The following is a 20826-nucleotide window of genomic DNA, read 5'->3' as shown; positions in this document are numbered from 1 at the left end:
GCCCTCCAGGTGATTGTAATGTGTTGCCTGGATTCATGAAGACCACTGGGCTAAATGAAACCCTCAGGATATAATCCTGTGTCTCAGAAGTGGACTGCTTGGCGAATTCTCTTACCCTGTATTCCTATCAATTTCACCTTTAGTTCCCTCCTAGTTCATCAAATAATTGCTAGATTTCTTGCTCTCCTCAGATAATCTCACTTCACAGGTGAAAAAAAAAAAAAAAATGAGAGGAGGAGGAAGAAGTGAACCATTTGAACATGATGCCTTTTCTTCAGTTTTCTTTGTTCCTGTTTTAGTCACTAAATTGTGTCTGACTCTTTTGCAACCCCATGGACTGTAGTCTGCCAGGCTCCTCTGTCCATGGGATTTTTCAGGCAAGAGTACTGGAGTGGGTTGTCATTTCCTCCTTCAGGGGATCTTCTCAATCTTCTTGAATGAAAAGCCCTATATTCATTTAACTGCAGTGTCTCTTACTGAGATGTACTGTGATACATACATTTCTGTTATGTTTTTCCAACTAAAGTAGACCACTGCTATTCTTGAGGGAAAGATGACTTCATCTTTCTCACTTTATCTAATAGCATTGAAATATCAGTGCTGTTAAACAAATGACTAATTTCCAAAATAAAGGAATATTTAGTAATACTTAAAGTGAAAAGCGATATTTTCATGGTCAATAGAATTTATTTCCCCAAAGTTAATATTATCATTTCTATCTTCTTTTCTTCGTTTTAAATTTTCTTTATGAGTTAAATATGTCTGAGCATCCTTGTCTCTGTTGCTTTAGGGGTGTTTTCTGGTTGTTTTGTTTTGAATGTAATTCATTTTCAGTGAGACTATAAATTCCTCAAGGGCATGATTTGTTCAGATCTATTCTGTGCTTCCTACATTGTGTGTAGAATAGCTGGAAACAAAACATTCATTCATTCAAGTATTTGTGAGCATAGCTGCCATGTGCCAGGCATTGCTAGTTGTTGGAGATGCTGATACTAATGCACCTACATCCACAAAAAGTATCATAAGCCCCATTAAGCAGCAGAACAGAGTTTATACTTTAATAAAAGGAAAAGTCTGTCACAATGTGACAAATTCTGAATGTTCATACTTAGAGTAAAAACCATGATTTTTAAAAATTTTAAATAAATTTGATTTTTTTTTTCCTTTTTCACCAATCATGTTTGTATGTTTTGACTATGCCTTTCATTTATTTTGGTGTATATGTCTTTCCCATGTTTGCAATTTTTTTTTTCATTTTTCATTGTATTGTTCACTTTTCAAGTTAAAACTCTTCATTTTGAGTGCATATACAAAGTATCAGACATTCTAAAGATCATGTGATTATTTATCTATAAACTCTTCTGCCTAGGAGTTCCTCTATTACTATTTTAAAGCAAAAGTGAGTTTACACTATGGAGAAGTTGAGAGTCCTCACTCCACTATCTTTACTTTTCCCATCTTTTTATGTGATCAGAATTAGTGGGAAGACTGTTAAGGCATCAAATATATTCCAAGTGCTTTGTGCTAACAGCACATCCTCTCAGCAAACACAGAAAATTAGGCCTTGTACATTATACAGGAATTTTGAGGGATCTCGCAGATTTACTGCGAACAAGCCACATCAATTTAGAATTTCTTTGAAATTGCCTTTCAAATGGATAGTTTCTCCTACAGATTTTGAATTCCTTATTCTGATTTAGTTTGTTGCCATTTCTTCATCATTGCATAAAGCTAACACATTTCAAGTGTTTTCCCTTGGTTGTTTGTTTCAGCTGAAACATCCAGTATTCATTTGGTTATTATTTTTATTTCCTGAGTTACATGTGCTTTATTCACAACACACTCTACATTATCAAATTCCTAGGTCTTTAATATTATATCTGATAAAAATCAGGGGAGCTTCCCAGTTGGTGCTAATGGTAAAGAACCCATGATCAGAAATGCCTCGAGGGTTGTTTCCTATTTATTTTCACTCTTAGAACAGTTGGTTAAGTTTAAGGATTAAATTTTTATTTCCCATTTAAAAACACAGAATTTTAATTTCTAACATATAGCAGAATCAAGAATCACATTTATTCAACTTTATTTTCTAAAGGTATATTGTTTAAAAGCAAGCTATCATTGGAGTATTGCTGTTGTTTAGTTGCTAAGTCTTGTCCAACTCTTTGCAACTCCATGGACTGTAGCCTGCCAGGCTCCTCTGTCCATGAGATATTCCAGGCAAGGATATTGGAAGGGGGTTGTCATTTCCTACTCCAGGGTATCTTCTTGACTCAGGGACTGAACTTATGTCTCCTAAATAGGGAAGTGGATTTTTTACCGCTAAGCTACCAAGGAAGCCCATTACTGGGGTATATTTATTTAACAGTAAGAAAGTCTATGAACACAAATAGTCTCTAAACTTAATGCAATTTTTTTTTTCAAAATTACACTTTTAATAGTGAGTGGGGTATAAAATATCCATAGAATGTAAATTACTTTGAAACAGTTTGATGATTAATAACCACAGTTTTAGTTCAGTTCAGTTCAGTCGCTCAGTCATGTCTGACTCTTTGCAACCCCATGAATCACAGGACGCCAGGCCTCCCTGTCCATTACCAACTCCCGGAGTTCACTCAGACTCATGTCCATCGAGTCAGTGATGCCATCCAGCCATCTCATCCTCTACTGTCCCTTTCTCCTCCTGCCCCCAAATCCCTCCCAGTATCAGGGTCTTTTCCAGTGAGTCAACTCTTTACATGAGGTGGCCAAAGTATTGGAGTTTCAGCTTTAGCATCAGTCCTTCCAATGAACACCCAGGACTGATCTCCTTTAGGATGGACTGGTTCAATCTTGCAGTCTAAAGGACTCTCAAGAGTTTTCTCCAACACCACAGTTCGAAAGCATCAATTCTTCAGTGTTCAGCTTTCTTCACAGTCCAGCTCTCACACCCATACATGACTACTGGAAAAACCATAGCCTTGACTAGATGGACCTTTGTTGGCAAAGTAATGTCCCTGCTTTTGAATATGCTATCTAGGTTGGTCATAACTTTTCTTCTAAGGAGTAAGCATCTTTTAATTTCATGGCTGCAATCACCATCTGCAGTGATTTTGAAGCCCCCCAAAATAACAAAAGCAGCATTTGTCTATTTTTTCTTTGAACTGTTATCCAAAATATAGTTTAATTGAGCACAATGCTATTTTGTTAGCAACAGCTTACCAATAATTAATAATTATTGATAATTATCATTATCAGTATCATCAGCATCATCTTTACTGCCTGCTGTGTGACAGGAACTGAGACAAACACTGGGCTTCCAGAGGCAACATATGGACTGGTTCGAAATTGGGAAAGGAGTATGACAAGGCTGTATATTGTCACTGCTTGTTTAACATATATGCAGAGTGCTGTTGTGCTGTGGTTTGTCACTCAGTCACATCTGACTCTTCGTAACCACATGGACTGTACCCTACTAAGCTCCTCTATCCACAGGGATTCTCCAGACTAGAATACTGGAGTGGGTTGCCATGCCCTCCTCCAGGGGAATCTTCCCAACCCAGGTATCAAACCCAGGTTTGCAGGCAAATTCTTTACCATCTAAGCCACCAGGGAATCCCAAGAATAGTGGAGTGGATAAGCCTATCCCTTCTCCAGGGGATCTTCCTGATCCAGGAATTGAACAGGGGTCTCCTGTATTGCATGTGGATTCTTTACAAGCTGAGATACCAGGGAAACCCTACATGCAGAGTACATCATGCAAGATGCCGGGAGGGATGAATCACAAGCTGGAATCAAGAGTGCCATGAAAAATATAAACAACCTCAGATATGCAGATAATACCACTCTAATGGTAGAAAGGGAAGATGAATTGAAAGAGCCTCTTGATAAAGGTGAAAGAACAGAGTGAAACAGCTGGCTTAAAACTCAACATTGAAAAAATGAAGATCATGGCATCCAGTCCTATCACTTCATGGCAAATAGATGGGTAAAAAGTAGAAACAGTGATAAATTTTATTTTCTTGGGCTTCAAAATCACTGCAGAGGGTAACTGTGCAGCCATGAAATTAAAAGGTGCTTGCTCCTTGAAAGAAAAGCTATGACAAACCTGCTGCTGCTGCTAAATCACTTCAGTCGTGTCCCACTCTGTTTGACCCCATAGACGGCAGCCCACCAGGCTCCCCCGTCCCTGGGATTCTCAAGGAAAGAACACTGGAGTGGGTTCCCATTTCCTTCTCCAATGCATGAAAGTGAAAAGTGAAAGGGAAGTCGCTCAGTCATGTCCAACTCTTAGAAACTTCATGGACAGCAGCCCACCAGGCTCCTTCATCCATGGGATTTTCCAGGCAAGAGTACTAGAGAGGGGTGCCATTGCCTTCTCTGTGACAAACCTAGTCAGCATATTAAAAAGCAGAGACATCACTTTGCTGACAAATGTCTGTATAGTCAAAGCTATGGTTTTTACAGTAGTCATGTATGAATGTGAGTGTTGGATCATAAAGAAGGCTGAGCACCAAAGAACTGATGCTTCTGAATTGTGGTGCTGGAGAAAACTCTTGAGAGTCCCTTGGAGAACTAAGAGTCCAAACCAGTCAATCCTACAGTAAATCAGCCCTGAATACACATTGGAAGGACTGATGCTGAAACAGAAGCTTCAATATTTTGTCTACCTGATGAGAAGAGTCCACTCATCGGAAAAGACTCTGATGCTGGGAATGAAAGGGGGCAACAGAGGAGGAGATGGTTGGATGACATCACTGTATCAATGGACATGGCTTTGAGAAAACTCCAAGAGATAGTGAAGGATAGGGAAGTCTGGTGTGCTGCAGTCTATGGGTCAGAAAGAGTTGGACATGACTTAACAACTGAACAACAACAAAAATATACACTGAATTATTTTTTCCCCACTCCCACAAAAATTTATGGTTGAATCTTAACTCCTAATGTGATGGTATTAGGAAGTAATATCTTTGATGGAGGGGTTGATTAGGTGATGGGGGTGCACCTTCATGAATGAGATTGGAGCCCTTATAAAAGAGACCCAAAGAAACCCCTCACCCCTTCTACTACATGAGGTTATAGTTTGAAGGTTGCAGTAAAGAAGCTGGCCTGGACTAGAAATGATCTTAGACTTATCTGCCTCCAGAACTTGTGAAAAATAAAAATTATTTTAAATAAGCTAGTCAGTTTACAGATTTTTCATAGATATCAGTGTAGACTAAAGAAAATGTTGAACTGAAAATAACTTTAACACACTCTAACTTCTGGTAAAGCAATAATTGTACTTAAAATTATTTAGCATTTACAACTGGAAAAATGCATAGTAATCACCTTGTACATACTCCTTCATCAATTTATAAGACAGCAAATTTAATTTCAAGAAAGGCTAAACAGAATAAGTAAGGTCATACTGCCAGGAAACGGTGAGTTGGAAACAGAAGGTTGTCACATATATCTGTGAAGATATTCCCCCTATATGCCTGTCTGTGCTCATGCTCAGCTGTGTCTGATTTTTTACAACCCCATGGCCTGTAGCCTGCCAGGCTCCTCTGCCCATGGGATTTTCCCAGCAAGAATACTGGAGTGGGTTGCTATTTCCTCCTCCAGGGATTCTTCTTGACCCAGGGATTCTTCTTGACCCAGGGATCGAAGCTGAGTCTCCTGCTTTACAGGTAGATTCTCTGCCCACTAAGCCACCAGGGAAGCCCCTTACACCTAAGTGAAATCATTTATTTGCTAACTATTTGCAATTTTTTTCTAATAATGTTTGAGAAAAGCAAGATATATGAAATGAATTTCTGACAATTGTTAGTTGGGCACCACAGAAATGCAAACTTTCTAATTGTTCAAGTAGTTTTAAATTTTAAATGATAACACATAAATGCCTCACTATCCATCTCCATCAAGTAACATGAAATACCATTTTATCATTCAAATATGCTCACTGTTAGAGATCAGTAAAATGTATTTGCTTATCAAAATTATATAATAAATTTCAAAGTACAGTTTATAGAAAAGATGGCCATCAAGGCAAATGAATGCATTATAAATATCCATATTTAAACCTTCTGTCTATCTTCTTCACCATATGTCACTCTATTAATTGCTAATATCATCCTCATTATGCATCATCTCATCTGTAACATCATTCCATGAAACTAAGAAGGCATCAAAAACAACCAAAGAAAAACACCTGCTATATATGTTTCTGGTTGATAAATTTCAGCAGGCTCTTTCTGGTTTGCTCTTGGGCAAAACTTTCTAATTGCCTTTGCATAACAGGAAGTCTTCTACCAGGGCAAACTTTTTGTTACAATCAGCACACTACTATCTTTTTAAATTGTTTATTATAAGTAATTAAATCTTCCCACAATATTTATTCGAAATGTTTATTTAGCAACTATCATGTGTACAAAATATGGGCATAATGGTCACTATGCTAAACATTGTGAAGAAAAATAATATATGAGTAGGAACTTGTTATATCTGTAAAAGAATTTTGAAAACCGTAAGAATCACACCTTAATAAATATTGATTAATGAGGGTCATAGCTCCAAGGTTTGGCCAGCAATTATCTATCATATAAACTGTATACTAATTTTTATTTTGTGTATGAAGGAAATTATTATGACTCTTCATTATGATTCTTTTATTTAATAAAGGAAGCATATAACAGACAGCATTAGAAACTTTTCATGACAACAGACAAAATAGATCTACTAAAAATTTGAGCACTTTAGAAGTGTTGATCATTTTGTTCTTTCTGAAGTGGTTTTTGGTTGAAGGAGTAAGTCTACTGTCAATGAAATGATCAGAAACCACTATCAAAAAGAATATTAGTCTCCAATTAAAATAAATAAATTTATATTAAAAAATAAATAAATGTTAAATTGTGTGGTAAAGACAGTAAATGTGAAGTACTGTTAAAGAGGTGGGGATAATAGATAAATGAAATAGAAAAGAACTTTTTCAGGAGATGAAAGATGAATAAGACTAAAAACTGGGCAGATATAGTTAACAGGAACTTCCTTTCATCTAGGAAGTCAGACATATATAAAAATTAGAGCAGTGAATCTGTTCATTATTCAGAGGCAGATATACACCTTTGGTAAGCATTAAAGAAACAATTGGTTTGGTGGTTTTAGTCGCTAAGTCATGTCCAAGTATTGCAACACCATGGACTATAGCCTGCCAGGCTCCTCTGCCCATGGGATTCCCCAGGCAAGAATACTTCAGTGGGTTGCCACTTCCGATCCAGGAATCAAACCCAGGGATCTTCTTGACCCAGGAATCAAACCTGGGTCTCCTTCATTGCAGGCAGATTCTTTACAGGCAACTCTGCAACCCCAGAGAAGCCTGGGCTTCTCTGTCCTCTACCATCTCTCAGAGTCTGCTCAAATTAATGTCCTTTGAGTCAGTGATGCTATCTAATCATCTGATCCTGCACCATCCCCTCCTCTTTTTGCCTTCAATCTTTCCCAGCATCAGGGTCTTTTCCAATGAGTTGCCTCTTCCCATCAGGTAGCCAATATATTAGAGTTTCAGCATCAGACCTTCCAATGAATATTTATGGTTGATTTCTTTTAGGATGGACTGGCTTGATCTCTTTGCTGTCCAAGGGACTCTCAAATAGTCTTCAATGCCACAGTTCAAAAGCATCAATTCTTTGGCACTCAGCCTTCTTTATGGTCCAAACTCACATCTGTACACGACTACTGGAAAAACCATAGCTTTGACTTATACAGACCTTTTTGGGCAAAGTGAGGTCTCTGCTTGTTAATATACTGTCTAGGTTTGTCATAGCTTTTCTTCCAAGGAGCAAATGTCTTTTAATTTAATGGCTGCAGTCACCATCCACAGTGATCTGGGAGCTCAAGAAAATAAAATTTGTCACCATTTCCACTTTTCCCCATCTACCTGCCAGGAAGTGATGGGACCAGATGCCATAATCTTCGTTTTTTGAATACTGAATCTCAAGCCAGATTTTCACTCTCCTCTTTCACCCTCATCAAGCAGCTCTTCAGTTCCTCTTCACTTCATGCCATTAGAGTGGTATCATCTGCATATTTGAGGTTGCTGATATTTCTCTTGGGAAACTTGATTTCAGCTTGTCATTCCTCCAGTCCAGCATCTTGGGTGATGTCCTCTGCACAGAACTTAATAAAGAATAAGTGTATAACAGCCTTGTCATGCCCCTTTCCTAATTTTGAACCAGTCCATTATTCATGTTTGGTACTAATTGTTGCTTCTTGACCTGTATAGATTTCTCATGAGGCAGGTAAGGTGTCTGGTACTCCCATCGCTTTGAGAATATTCCTCAGTTTGTTGTGATCCACACAGTTAAAGGATTCAGGGTATCAATGAAGCAGAGAGTAGATGATTGTTTTCTGGAATTTTCTTGTTATCTCTATTATAGAACAAATGTTGGCAGTTAAATCGCTGGTTCCTCTACCTCATTGAAACCCAGCTTGTACATCTGGATGTTCTTAGTTCACATACTACTAAAGCCTATCTTGAAGGATTTTAAGCATAATCTTCCTAGCACATGAAATGAGTGTAACTATATGGTAGTTAGAACATTCTTTGGTATCGTCCTTCTTGGGACTGGAATGGAAACTGACCTTTTCCAGTCCTGTGGCCACTGTTGAGTTTCCCAAATTTGCTGACATATTGAGTGCAGCTCTTTATTAGCATCATTTTTTTTTTAGGATTTTAAATAGCTCAGCTGGAATTCCATCACCTACACTAGCTTTGTTGGTAGTAATGTTTCCCAAGGCCCACTTCCCTTCATACTCCAGGATGGCTGGCTCTAGGGAAGCGACCACACCATTGTGGTTATCCAGGTCACTAAGACCTTTTTTGTATAGTTCTCTTGTGTATTCTTTTCACCTCTTCTTAATCTCTTCTTCTGTTTGGTCATTAATGTTCCCCTCCTTTATCACACCCAAACTTGCAAGAAATTTTCCCTTGGTATCTCCAGTTTTCTTGAAGAGATTGCTAGTCTTTCCCATACTATTGCTTTCCTCTGTTTCTTTATATTATTCATTTAAGAAGCCCTTCTCATTTCTTCTTGCTATTCTCTGGAACTCTGCATTCAGTTAGGTATATCTTTTCTTTTCTCCTTTGCCTTTTGCTTGTCTTCGTTCCCCAGCTATTTGTAAAGCCTCCTCAGACAACCACTTTTTCTTCTTGCTTTTCTTTTCCTCTGGGATGGTTTTGGTCACTGCCTCCTATACATTGTTAAAAACTTGGGCATAGTTCTTCAGGTCTCTCTCCACCAAATTTAATCCCTTGAATCTATTCAGAACCTCCACTGCATAATCATAAGGGAACTGATTTAAGCTATACCTGAATGGTCTAATGGTTTTCCCTACTTGCTTCAATTTAAGACTGAATTTTACAGTAAGGAGCTCATAATCTGAGCCACAGTCAGCTTCAGGTCTTGTTTTTGCTGACTCTATAGAACTCCATCTTCAGCTGCATAGAACATAAGCAATATGATTTCAGTATTTACTACCTGGTGATGTCCATGTGAAGAGTCATCTCTTGTGTTGTTGGAAAATTGTATTTGCTATGACAAGCATGTTCTCTTCAGAAAACTCTGTTAGCCTTTGCCCTGCTCTGTACTCCAAGGCCAAACTTGCCTATTATTCCAGGTATCTCTTGACTTTTCAGGGGCTTCTCTGGTGGTGCCATTGGTAAAGAATCTGCCTGTCAGTGAAGAAGATGCAAGAGACATGGGTTCAAACCCTGGATCAGGAAATTTTGCATTCTAATCCCTTTTGATGAAAAGGGCTTTTTTTTTTTTTTTTTTTTTTTTTTTTTGTATTCTTGAGGGTGTTATAGGTCTTCACAGAACCATTCAACTTCACCTTCATTGATATCAGTGGCTGGGGCAAAGACTTGGATTACTGTGATGTTGACAGATTTTCCTTCAAAATAAATGGAGATCAATCTGTTGTTTTTGAGGTTACACCCAAGTATTGCTTTTCAGATTCTTTTGTTGATTATGAGTGCTACTCAGTTTCTTCTAAACAATTCTTGCCCACAGTTCAGTTCAGTTTAGTTGCTCAGTTGTGTCTGACTATTTGCAACCCCATGAATCACAGCACACCAGGCCTCCATGTCCATCAAAATCTCGCGGAGTTCACTCAAACTCATGTGCATCGAGTCGGTGATGCCATCCAGCCATCTCATCTTCTGTCATCCCCTTCTCCTCCTATGCCCAATCCCTCCCAGCATCAGGGTCTGTTCCAATAAGTCAACTCTTCACATGAGGTGGCCAAAGTATTGAAGTTTCAGCTTCAGCATCACTCCTTCCAATGAACACCCAGGACTGATCTTATTTAGGATGGACTGGTTGGATCTCCTTGCAGTCGAAGGGACTCTCAAGAGTCTTCTCCAACACCACAGTTCAAAAGTATCAATTCTTCAGTGCTTAGCCTTCTTCACAGTGCAACTCTCACATCCATACATGACCACTGGAAAAACCAGAGCCTTGACTAGACAGACCTTTGTTGGCAAAGTAATATCTCTGCTTTTCAATATGCTATCTTTGGTGGTCAAAACTTTCCTTCCAAGGAATAAGTGTTTTTTAATTTCATGGCTGCAGTCACCATCTTCAGTGATTTTGGAGCCCCCCAAAATAAAGTCTGCCACTGTTTCCACTGTTTCCCCATCTATTTCCCATGAAGTGATGGGACCAGATGCCATGATCTTAATTTTCTGAATGTTGAGCTTTAAGCCAACTTTTTCACTCTCCACTTTCACTCTCATCAAGAGGTTTTTTACTTCCTCTTCACTTTCTGCCATAAGAAAGGTGTCATCTGCATATCTGAGGTGATTGATATTCCTCCTGGCAATCTTGATTCCATCTTGTGCTTCTTCCAGTTCAGCATTTTTCATGATGTACTCTGCATATAAGTTAAATAAGCAGGGTGACAGTATACAGCCTTGACGTACTCCTTTTCCTATTTGGAACCAGTCTGTTGTTCCATGTCCAGTTCTAACTGTTGCTTCCTGACCTGCTTATAGGTTTCTCAAGAAGCAGGTCAGGTGGTCTGGTATTCCCATTTCTCTCAGAATTTTCCACAGTTTATTGTGGTCCACACAAAGGCTTTGGCATAGCCAATAAAGCAAAAATAGATGTTTTTCTGGAACTCTCTTGCTTTTTCGATGATCCAGTGGATGTTTGCCATTTTATCTCTGGTTCCTCTGCCTTTTCTAAAACCAGCTTGAACATCTGGAAGTTCACAGTTCACATATTGCTGAAGCCTGTCTTGCAGAATTTTGTGCATTACTTTACTAGCATGTGAGATGAGTGCAATTGTGTGGTAGTTTGAGCATTGTTTGGCATTGCCTTTCTTTGGAATTGGAATGAAAACTGACCTTTTCCAGTCCTGTGGCCACTGCTGAGTTTTCCAAATTTGCTGGCATATGGAGTGCAGCACTCTCACAGCATCATCTTTCAGGATTTGAAATAGCTCAACTGGAATTGCATCACCTTCACTAGCTTTGTTCGTAGTGATGCTTTCTAACGCCCACTTGACTTCAAATTCCAGGATGTGTGGCTCTAGGTAAGTGATCAGACCATCGTAACTGCCTGAGTCATGATGCTCTCTTTTGTACAGTACTTCTGTGTATTCTTGCCACCTCTTCTTAATATCTTCTACTTCTATTAGGTCCTTTATGGACTTTAGTTCTAATGGAATCTGTTAGGTCCATTTCTGTCCTTTATTGAGCCCATCTTTGTTTTCTTCAAGAGATCTCTAGACTTTCCCATTCTGTTGTTTTCCTTTATTTCTTTGCATTGATCACTGAGGAAGGCTTTCTTATCTCTCCTTGCTATTCTTTCGAACTCTGTATTCAGATGCTTCTATCTTTCTTTTTCTCCTCAGACAGCCATTTTTCTTTTTTGCATTTCTTTTCCATGGGAATGGTCCTGATCCCTGTCTCCTGTACAGTGTCATGAACCTCCGTCCATAGTTCATCAGCCACTCTGTCTATCAGATCTAGTCGCTTAAATCTATTTCTCACTTCCACGTAGATAAATGATCATCTCAATTAAATTCACCCATTTTTGTCCCTTTTAGTTTACTGATTCCTAAGATGTCAATATTTAATCTTGTTATCTGCTTGACCACGTCCAATTCACCTTGACTCATGGATCTAACATTCTAGTTCTCTATACAATATTGTTCTTCATGGCATCAGACACATCCAAAACTGAGTGCCATTTCTGCTTTGGCACAGCCACTTCATCGTTTCTAGAGCTATTAGTAACTGACCTCCGTTTTTCATCAGTAGCATAGTGGACATCTTCTGATCTGGGACAAGGGGCTCATCTTCCAGTGTTATACCTTTTGCCTTTTCATCTTGTTCATGCAGTTCCTCAGTCAAGAGTACTGAAGTGCATTGCCATTTCATCCTCCACTGGACCAAATTCTGTTAGAAATCTTCACTATGACCTGTCCATCATGGATAGCCCTGCATGGCTTCACTGAGTTATGCAGGCCCTTTTGCCATGACAAGGCTGTGATCCATGAAGGGGACAACTATCAGTACCTCTATCATTTGAGGCTTGCATTTCATTCAGCCCAGGCACTAAATGCTTTCATATAGTTTACCTCATTTTATGCTCATACAAATTCTCAACTCCCTATGAAGTAGACACTGATAGACTATAATGCTCCTTTTACAGACAATAAATCTGGTAATTATAAAGAAGGAAGATTATTTAAGTAGAAGGTCAGGGATTTAAACTGGAATAGTGTGTTACCTGAATTCATATTCTTGATTATTTCATTTCACTGGTTTACAGTATGAAGTTAAGAAATAACATGTAGCCTTTGAATATTCTTCATGTATAACAAAAGTAAGTTTAGGAAGGGATTAGAATGCCAGCAATATGTATGATAAATTGTAGTCAAAATTAAAAGGCGTGAGACAGATGTGGTAATTGAATTATGGAACAGTGACAGTGGTAGTGGAGGTTTAATGGTACTTTCAGAGATACTTCAGATAAAGTGAAAGTGAAGTCGCTCAGTCCTGTCCGACTCTTTGCGACCCCATGGACTGTAGCCCACCAGGCTCCTCCATCCATGGGATTCTCCAGGCAAGAGTACTGGAGTGGGTTGCCATTTCCTTCTCCAGGGGATCTTCCGGACCCAGGGATCAAACCTGGGTCTCCAGTATTGTAGGCAGACACTTTACCATCTGAGCCAATACTTCAGATAAGAAGTGACTAAATAAATTAGATTCACAGACCCAATTCCAATGTGTCTTGGGGGTGGAGCTTCTCCCACAACACAAGGCATGGAGACACCAGTCAGGTGCATTACAAGTCAACACAATTCTGACACTATCTTGGAGATAGTATCAGATTCCACAGGTTAATATTCAATCTAGAATACTGTCCCCAACTCCCCACCACCCCTCCACTTCAGATGTCATTCTCAAGCCATGTTGTTACCTACACTACTACCAATCAGCTACAAACTAGAGATTCCCACAACCTTCTTCTTGGACTTCAGATACCAATCACCAGACCATGTTTATTACCTATATTTCTAATTGACTGGCTATAAGTCAGAGAGTCCCAAGATCATCCTATTTTGGGGTTTGATTAATTTGCTAGAGCAGCTCACAGAACTCAGAGAAATATTTTACTTACTAGATGACTAATTTATTATGAAAAGAAGTAACTCAGGAATGGCTAGAAAAAATAAATGCACAAGGCAAGGCTTGGGAATGGTGTTTGAAACATTCATATCATCTCCAGGTATATTACTCTCCTTAAATCTCCAAGTGTTCACCAACTTAGAAGTTCTCTGGACCCTGTCCTTTGTGGTTTTATGGGGAATTCATTACATATACATGATTAATTAAATCACTGGCTATACATGACTGATTTAATCTTCAGCCCCTCTCTTCTTAGAGGTCAGGGAGTGAAACTATATGTTGAAATAGAAAATAATCACATGGTCTGTCCTTATGGTGTTTCCTTGTTTTCAATGCCTATCTCCAAATATGGAAATAATCCTCCTCTCATCTGAATTTTGCAGAGGATTTTACCTCTCTTGTATGCAAAACAGTCTCTATGAGGTATTTATACCTTGCAAATCAATACAAAATAATATAAAAAATTTACATACCTTGTATCTCATGTACTGTTTAATATGACATACCTACCTTCTATATAACTACATACCTACATTCATTAATGCTTGTGGAATCCAAAAGAAATTAATCAGTATGTTAATAAGTGAATAAACAAATAGCTGGATGATTGATTGAATAAAGAAATTAAAAGGTGACTCCTTGGTTTTTACTCTACTTTTGGCTTTCTTTTCTAATCTTGTCTTAATCACCTCTTCCATTATTCTCAAGAATGGCCCATACCATTGTGCCTTAAGAGAAAAAAAAAAAATCATTATTTGGGGAAGCCAAATAAATATTGACTGAAAATTAGTCAAAAAAGTTTTCCCCAATCTATCAAGATTAACTCTCTTAAATGTTACCCAGGTAACATTGCCAATTTTCAAATGTTTCTTTGAACAACATGTAAGTCTAAAATAAATTTTCTATATACGTTCCATTCAACACATAAATCTTATTTGCATAAGCTCTAGCATTTGGGTATCTATTGCATTTCCAACAAAGGACAATTATTTCCATAACAGTAAATTGTCAAATATCTCAAATACATATTCCATTTAGGGAATAAAAATTATTGTCTGAGGTTGTGTAAAATCTATTAACATTAATTTTTGAATTGTTCTTTTTCTTTTGATTCATAATTTGCTGTTTGTGTGAATTTAAGTCCCTTTAAAAGCACAATTTCTTGATTGCTCAACCATGCAATACATAGACAGCGCTATATTAATGACTTCTCAAAGGTGCAGTGCACTGATACTGTTATTGATGCTGCTATCTGGAAAAAAGCATATTTATTCTGTCCAAGCACCCATGAGACTTGAAAACTGTTCTTCATTCAGACTCACAGTGAATAGTCATTTTAAAACTTTAATTACTATTTCAGCATGTTTCCTCCATTACTGTTTCAACACTACAGCCAGTAACTTCTACCAGCAAATTTTTTTTCAATAAACCATACACACATGTGCCCTGCATGCAATGAGTAAAGTTGTGTATAAATGATTAATATCTGTAGGAAATGCAATATTACGATGAAATAATAATAATAAATGAATTTTGAACATACAAATATTATACCTTCCAACTAATGACTGATGACTATTGAGTGAAAATATATATGTATCTCTCTCTCTTTCTCTCTCTCTCTCTCTATATGTATATATATATACATACACACACAGATTTTGTGCCTGTATATTTACATTCATATAAATGTATCAATCATGTATCTTAGAACCAAAGAAAATATGCATACATTAATATTCAAGAAACATTTCTTGAAATTTAAGTCAATACAGAACTTTTCTTTCTACTACAGGGTTTATAAAAAATAACAAACTAATATAATACTAGTTTTGCCTCTGAGCAATTTACCATCATAATAAATATGAATCATTATTTTTATTGAAGTGAGAGTCTTGAATGAAAAAGATGGTTTATAGTATCAATCTCACTCTAGGTAAACCTTAAATCACATGATCTGGCTATAATTTCTGTTTCTATGTGAGAGTTTGTTCCCTCATTAATCTTTTTCTTTAATCTGTCCTCTACTTTCCCATTCTTTCTTTCCATAAAAGAAATGCAAACATCCAATTTATGTAAAACTGGATGTGTGGACACCACTACGTTGAATCCTCAATTTTCACTTTTGTCCCTTATAACTGTATCTTGAGTGGAGAATATCATAAGAAATCAACTTTAAACAGCTTACTGTTCTTTCATTGTCGGGACATTGGTGAGAGTAATTACCACAATATTTATTCACTCAGTGTCCACTTTATAAAAAGCAAAGCAAAATATTTCATATCTCGAAGCCAGGAATAAGTTTGATTTTGTGGTGTCATTGTTGTATTTCATAGACAGTGGCTTTCATGTAAACTTTACATTTTTTATATTTCTTTAGCAGCTGTCATATTTAACGTGTAAACCATTCTTAATCTTTTTTTCTTAAAACTTAAAAGCTTTTGCACAACAAAGGACAACATAAAAAAAAAAAAGACAACCTATACCTGGGAGAAAACATCTGTAAACAATGCAACCAGCAACAGATTAATATCCAAAATATGTGAACAGTTCATATAGCTCAATATCAAAAAGACAAACAACCCAACCAAAACATGGGCAGAAGATCTAAAAAGACACTTCACCAAAGAAGAGATACAGATGACCAGCAGGCACATGAAAAATGCCCAACATCACTAATTATTAGAGAAATTCAAGTCAAAACTTTAATAATGTATTACCTCATACCAGTCAGAACAGCCATCATCAAAAAGTCTATAAATAATAAATGCTGGAGAGAGTGTGGAGAAAAGAACCCCCACTACACTGTTGTTAAGAATGTAAGTTGCCACAGCCACCATGGAGAACAGCAGGGCACTTCCTTCAAAGGTATAAAAATAGAGTTGCCATATGATCCTAAAATCCTAGTTCTGGGCATCTATCTGGAGAAAAACAGAATTTGAACATACATCCCAAAGTTCATAACAGGACTATTTACAACAGTCAGGACATGGAAGCAACCTAAGTGTCTATTTACAGATGAAAGGATAAAGAAATATGATACATACATACAATGGAATATTGCTCAACCATAAAAAAGAATGAAATAATGTCATTTGCAGCAACATACATGAACCTAGAGATCATCTTACTATGTTAAGAAAATCAGACAAAGACAAACACTGTATTGCACATTTAAATGTGGAATCTAAAAAACAGATACAGATCAAGTTATTTAGAAAACAGCAATAGACTCACAGACAGAAAGCAAACTAATATAGTTACCAAAATGGGTCTGGGGAGAAAGATAAATTAGGAGTTGAGATTAAAATATATATACTACTGTGTATAAAATAGATTATCAACAATGACCTACTGTATAGAACAGGGATTATACTCAATATCTTGTAACATTTTATAATGAAAGACAATGTAAAAAATAATATTTATATGTATATCTGAATCACTTTACTGTACACCTTAAACTAACACAGCATTGTAAATCAACTATATTTCAATAATTTTTTTAATGTTTTTTACCAACTTGTACAAATAAGCTTTTGTTTAGGATCATGTAACTTCCTTCAGGATCATATTTTATCTTATTTTCTCATTATCTCTGTTTCACATTATTATTCAATAGTAATAATTAAATACTATTTCATTATTTCTGAAATAATATTTTACTGTTATTTCACTATATGGAATTTTGTAAGCCTCTGATAATGAGAAAGGTAAGGAATAAACAAATAAATAAAATTACTTGAACCCCAGAAAAATCTAGGCTCTCTCTTCTTCTTATTTTGGGTTATCAATGCCAAGGGAGTAGAATATAACTATTTGCTTCCACTTTACTATTTTCTGTTCCCTCTCTAGTGATCTGAAATTGGACTTCTCTCCACAAACTATGACATCATTCTTAAAGATTTTGTCATTTTCTAAACATTTGAGCTTGGGAGAGTGACTGGATATCTCTGTGTCTCACAACACTCATTTCTAAAATGGAGATAATAATGCTTAGTCCATTGGTTTGTTTACAGGATTTAAATGAGTCAGAGTATATGCAGTGGTTATCACAGTGCCTGATGCATAGTAAGTGCCTAAAAAATTAAGCCTATGATGAAACTGCCTATATAATTTCACTATTCAGTTTTTTTATACTTACTAAGAGCATGACTTTTTTTTTACTCTCATACACTTTAGTCTCATAGTCTCATCATCTTTAACAACTTCTTACCGCTTTCTCCTTCCATATCCAGCTAGTTGTCAAATACTTTGTCTTTTTCCTCTTACAATAGCTCTCAAATTTATCTTTTCTCTATTCACCAGAATCTGTCTGAGAGGACTCTAGAGGGTGGGGCAACTGAGTGAAAATGTTCCCTCAGGGAGAGGAAGTGCTAATGGAACTTTGAGTACTAAGACACTGCAATATGCAGAGATGCCATTATTAAAAATTACAACAGCAACAAACAAGCAACAAGAGCACCAGTAAGCCAGAATCAGGTGTTCATTTTCAAAGGTAGCTAAATAAAGTTTAGAATAAAAGGGCTTCATTTAATTTATATGAAAATAATTCTTAAAAAGGCAGTATAAGTAAATCTTATCTGCAGTTACTCGTAATATGAAAACCCAGAGAATTCATTGATTTGTCTTAGTTTAAATTAACTAATTATAGAACAAGTGTTCTACCTCCACTGCCACTGACATCATGACTACTGTACATTTAAGCAATTAAAATGGCAGAGCATACAAATGGAGGTGCAACTATTGTCTAAAATTCCACATCTACATTAATGCCTATACAGGGTGAGTTATAATTTTAAAAAAGGTAAAAAGAGTTATCATTGCCTGTATTACATATTTTAATGTTCCAGTTTGTTACCGTATGATTATTAGACTGCAAACTGCTTGGGATTTGACACAGTGGTTTGCCTATTACATATTTTCAATAATATTGTCAAATATATGAGCTAAATGTTTCCTACATTACAATTCAGTTTCAATTGAAATTTATACTCAGTGGAATGAATTCACACTATTAAAATAAGTTGCTGCTGCTGCTAAGTCGCTTCAGTTGTGTCCAACTCTGCGACCCCATAGACGGCAGCCCACTAGGCTCCCTCATCCCTGGGATTCTCCAGGCAAGAACACTGGAGTGGGTTGCCATTTCCTTCTCCAATGCATAAAAGTGAAAATTGAAAGTGAAGTCACTCAGTCGTGTCCGACTCCTAGCGACCCCAGGGACTGTAGCCCAACAGGGTCCTCTGTCCATGGGATTTTCCAGGCAAGAGTACTGGAGTGGGGTGCCACTGCCTTCTCCAAAAATATGTTAAGAAAGCATTTTTATTTTAAAGACTCTTCATTACCTTTACACACAGGCCTGTGATCACTCCAAGCAGCAAAAACTTCAGCTATCCGTTGGCAGGTGATGCTCTTAGCACCCTGTAGGACATAATCTTCATCACAAGAGAACTGCACAGTTGATCCAAGGCTAAAATAGAGCAAAGGATTAAAAAAACAGTATTAGAAGCATATAACATAACGATTAGGTTCCAGTTCTACTGGCTATATTGAGTAGGTGAAAAATGTCCCACAGTGACAAAAAATATTCTTTGGGGGAACCAAAATATGAAAATATGACTTATACAAACATATAATAAAATCATAAATATGAATCTACTGTAAATCAACAACATGCTGATATTGGTAGGAACTGTAGAAAGCTCTCATCAAGCTTAATTATCTTCTTAGTTGTAGAAGCCAAAGCTAAACTGACTAAATTTCCCATCTGAAATACGTGGTAAATGTGAAGCAAAGAGTAGACTTCTAAACTTGAATTCCACTGCTTGTGTTCATACCACATGACAGTACTTCTTTAGCAGATATTTACATAGGTATTTACTTGTAATACTTGCAAATACTTACAGGTATTTGCCCATCCATGTGTGTATATATTTTTTTTTTTTGAAATAAACTGACCATGTATTTTCCCCCTAAAATCCTTAAACAGTAACTTACCAGTGGGAAAAAAAATAACAAATTCTATTTTCTTAAAATGGCTTAAATTTCTTCTAGCAATAAGTCACTGGCAGCTTCTCCACCTCATCTCTAACACAATGCCACACGTCATCAGCACCTATAGCAGCTGGAAGTTTTTGCACATGGCATGCTGTTTTCTGTCTGCACTATTCTCCCTGCCCTCTGTGCCTGGAGAACATTATCTGTACCCTCTCACACAGGCAGTGCCTGAACAGCTCCTGTTCAACTTCCTGAACTTATCATGCAGGGGGATTTCGTGATCACATTTGTGTTGCTAAAAGAAATCTCTGGAACAGTGTGGAGGGCAGTTTAAAAGGAAGATTAATCAGAGAAAAGTAGGCTAGTAGAACCGTAACTCAAGTAGTTTAGGTCAAGGGTTGGCAACTGTGTCCATCCTGCAGGCTAAACCTGGTCTACTGGCTGTATATATATATACATATATATGTATATACATATATATGCTGCTGCTGCTGCTGCTAAGTCACTTCAATTGTGTCCGACTCTGTGCGACCCCATAGATGGCAGCACTATACACACAAACAAATATATACACTGTATGTATGTATGTATATGTATATGTATGTATATGCATGTATGTATACATAAATATATGTATGTATATAAATATATAAAAATGTATATGTAAATATATTTGTAATATTTGTACATATATATTTGTAATAATAAATATATTTGTAAATATATGTAAATATGTATGTATATGTGTATGGTATATATGTATATATACATGTGTGTGTGTGTATGTATATATATATATATATATATATAGTTCATATAAAGTGAAGTGTTTATCTTTAATATACATTTTAATGCAAATTTGTCCAAAATGTCCAAGTCCAGAGATACTGTATTCCTATAATTGGACAAAACTATCCTTGGGTAGGGCTTCCCAGATGGTGCTAGTGGTAAAGAACTCGCCTGCCAATGAAGGAGACATAAGAGGGTTAGATCCCTGGGTTGGGAGGATCCCCTGGAGGAGGGCATGCAACCCACTCCAGTATTCTTGCCTGGAGAACCCCGTGGACAGAGGAGCCTGGCAGGCTACAGACCACAGGGTCGCAAAGAGTCAGACACAACTGAAGCAACCTAGCTCGCATGCATTGGTTAATATTTTCCGTCATAGCTAT

At 37.0% G+C, this 20826-nt stretch overlaps 1 protein-coding gene across 1 annotated transcript in view; it reads right to left on the bottom strand.

Annotated features, from left to right (window-relative positions):
* The window catches only part of CSMD3 (CUB and Sushi multiple domains 3), a 1391498-nt gene that overhangs the window by 751140 nt on the left and 619532 nt on the right, over positions 1–20826 (bottom strand). Inside the window, exon 10 of the mRNA XM_052651435.1 lies at positions 19006–19130. Coding sequence (XP_052507395.1) covers positions 19006–19130 — 125 coding nt within the window. The remainder of the gene's footprint in view (positions 1–19005; positions 19131–20826) is intronic.

This window comes from Budorcas taxicolor, chromosome 14 (assembly GCF_023091745.1).
Source record: "Budorcas taxicolor isolate Tak-1 chromosome 14, Takin1.1, whole genome shotgun sequence".
NCBI classification, from domain to species: Eukaryota; Metazoa; Chordata; class Mammalia; order Artiodactyla; family Bovidae; genus Budorcas; species Budorcas taxicolor.
Note: the sequence above shows the minus strand (reverse complement) of the source record. Positions and strands in the feature narration are given on the sequence as shown.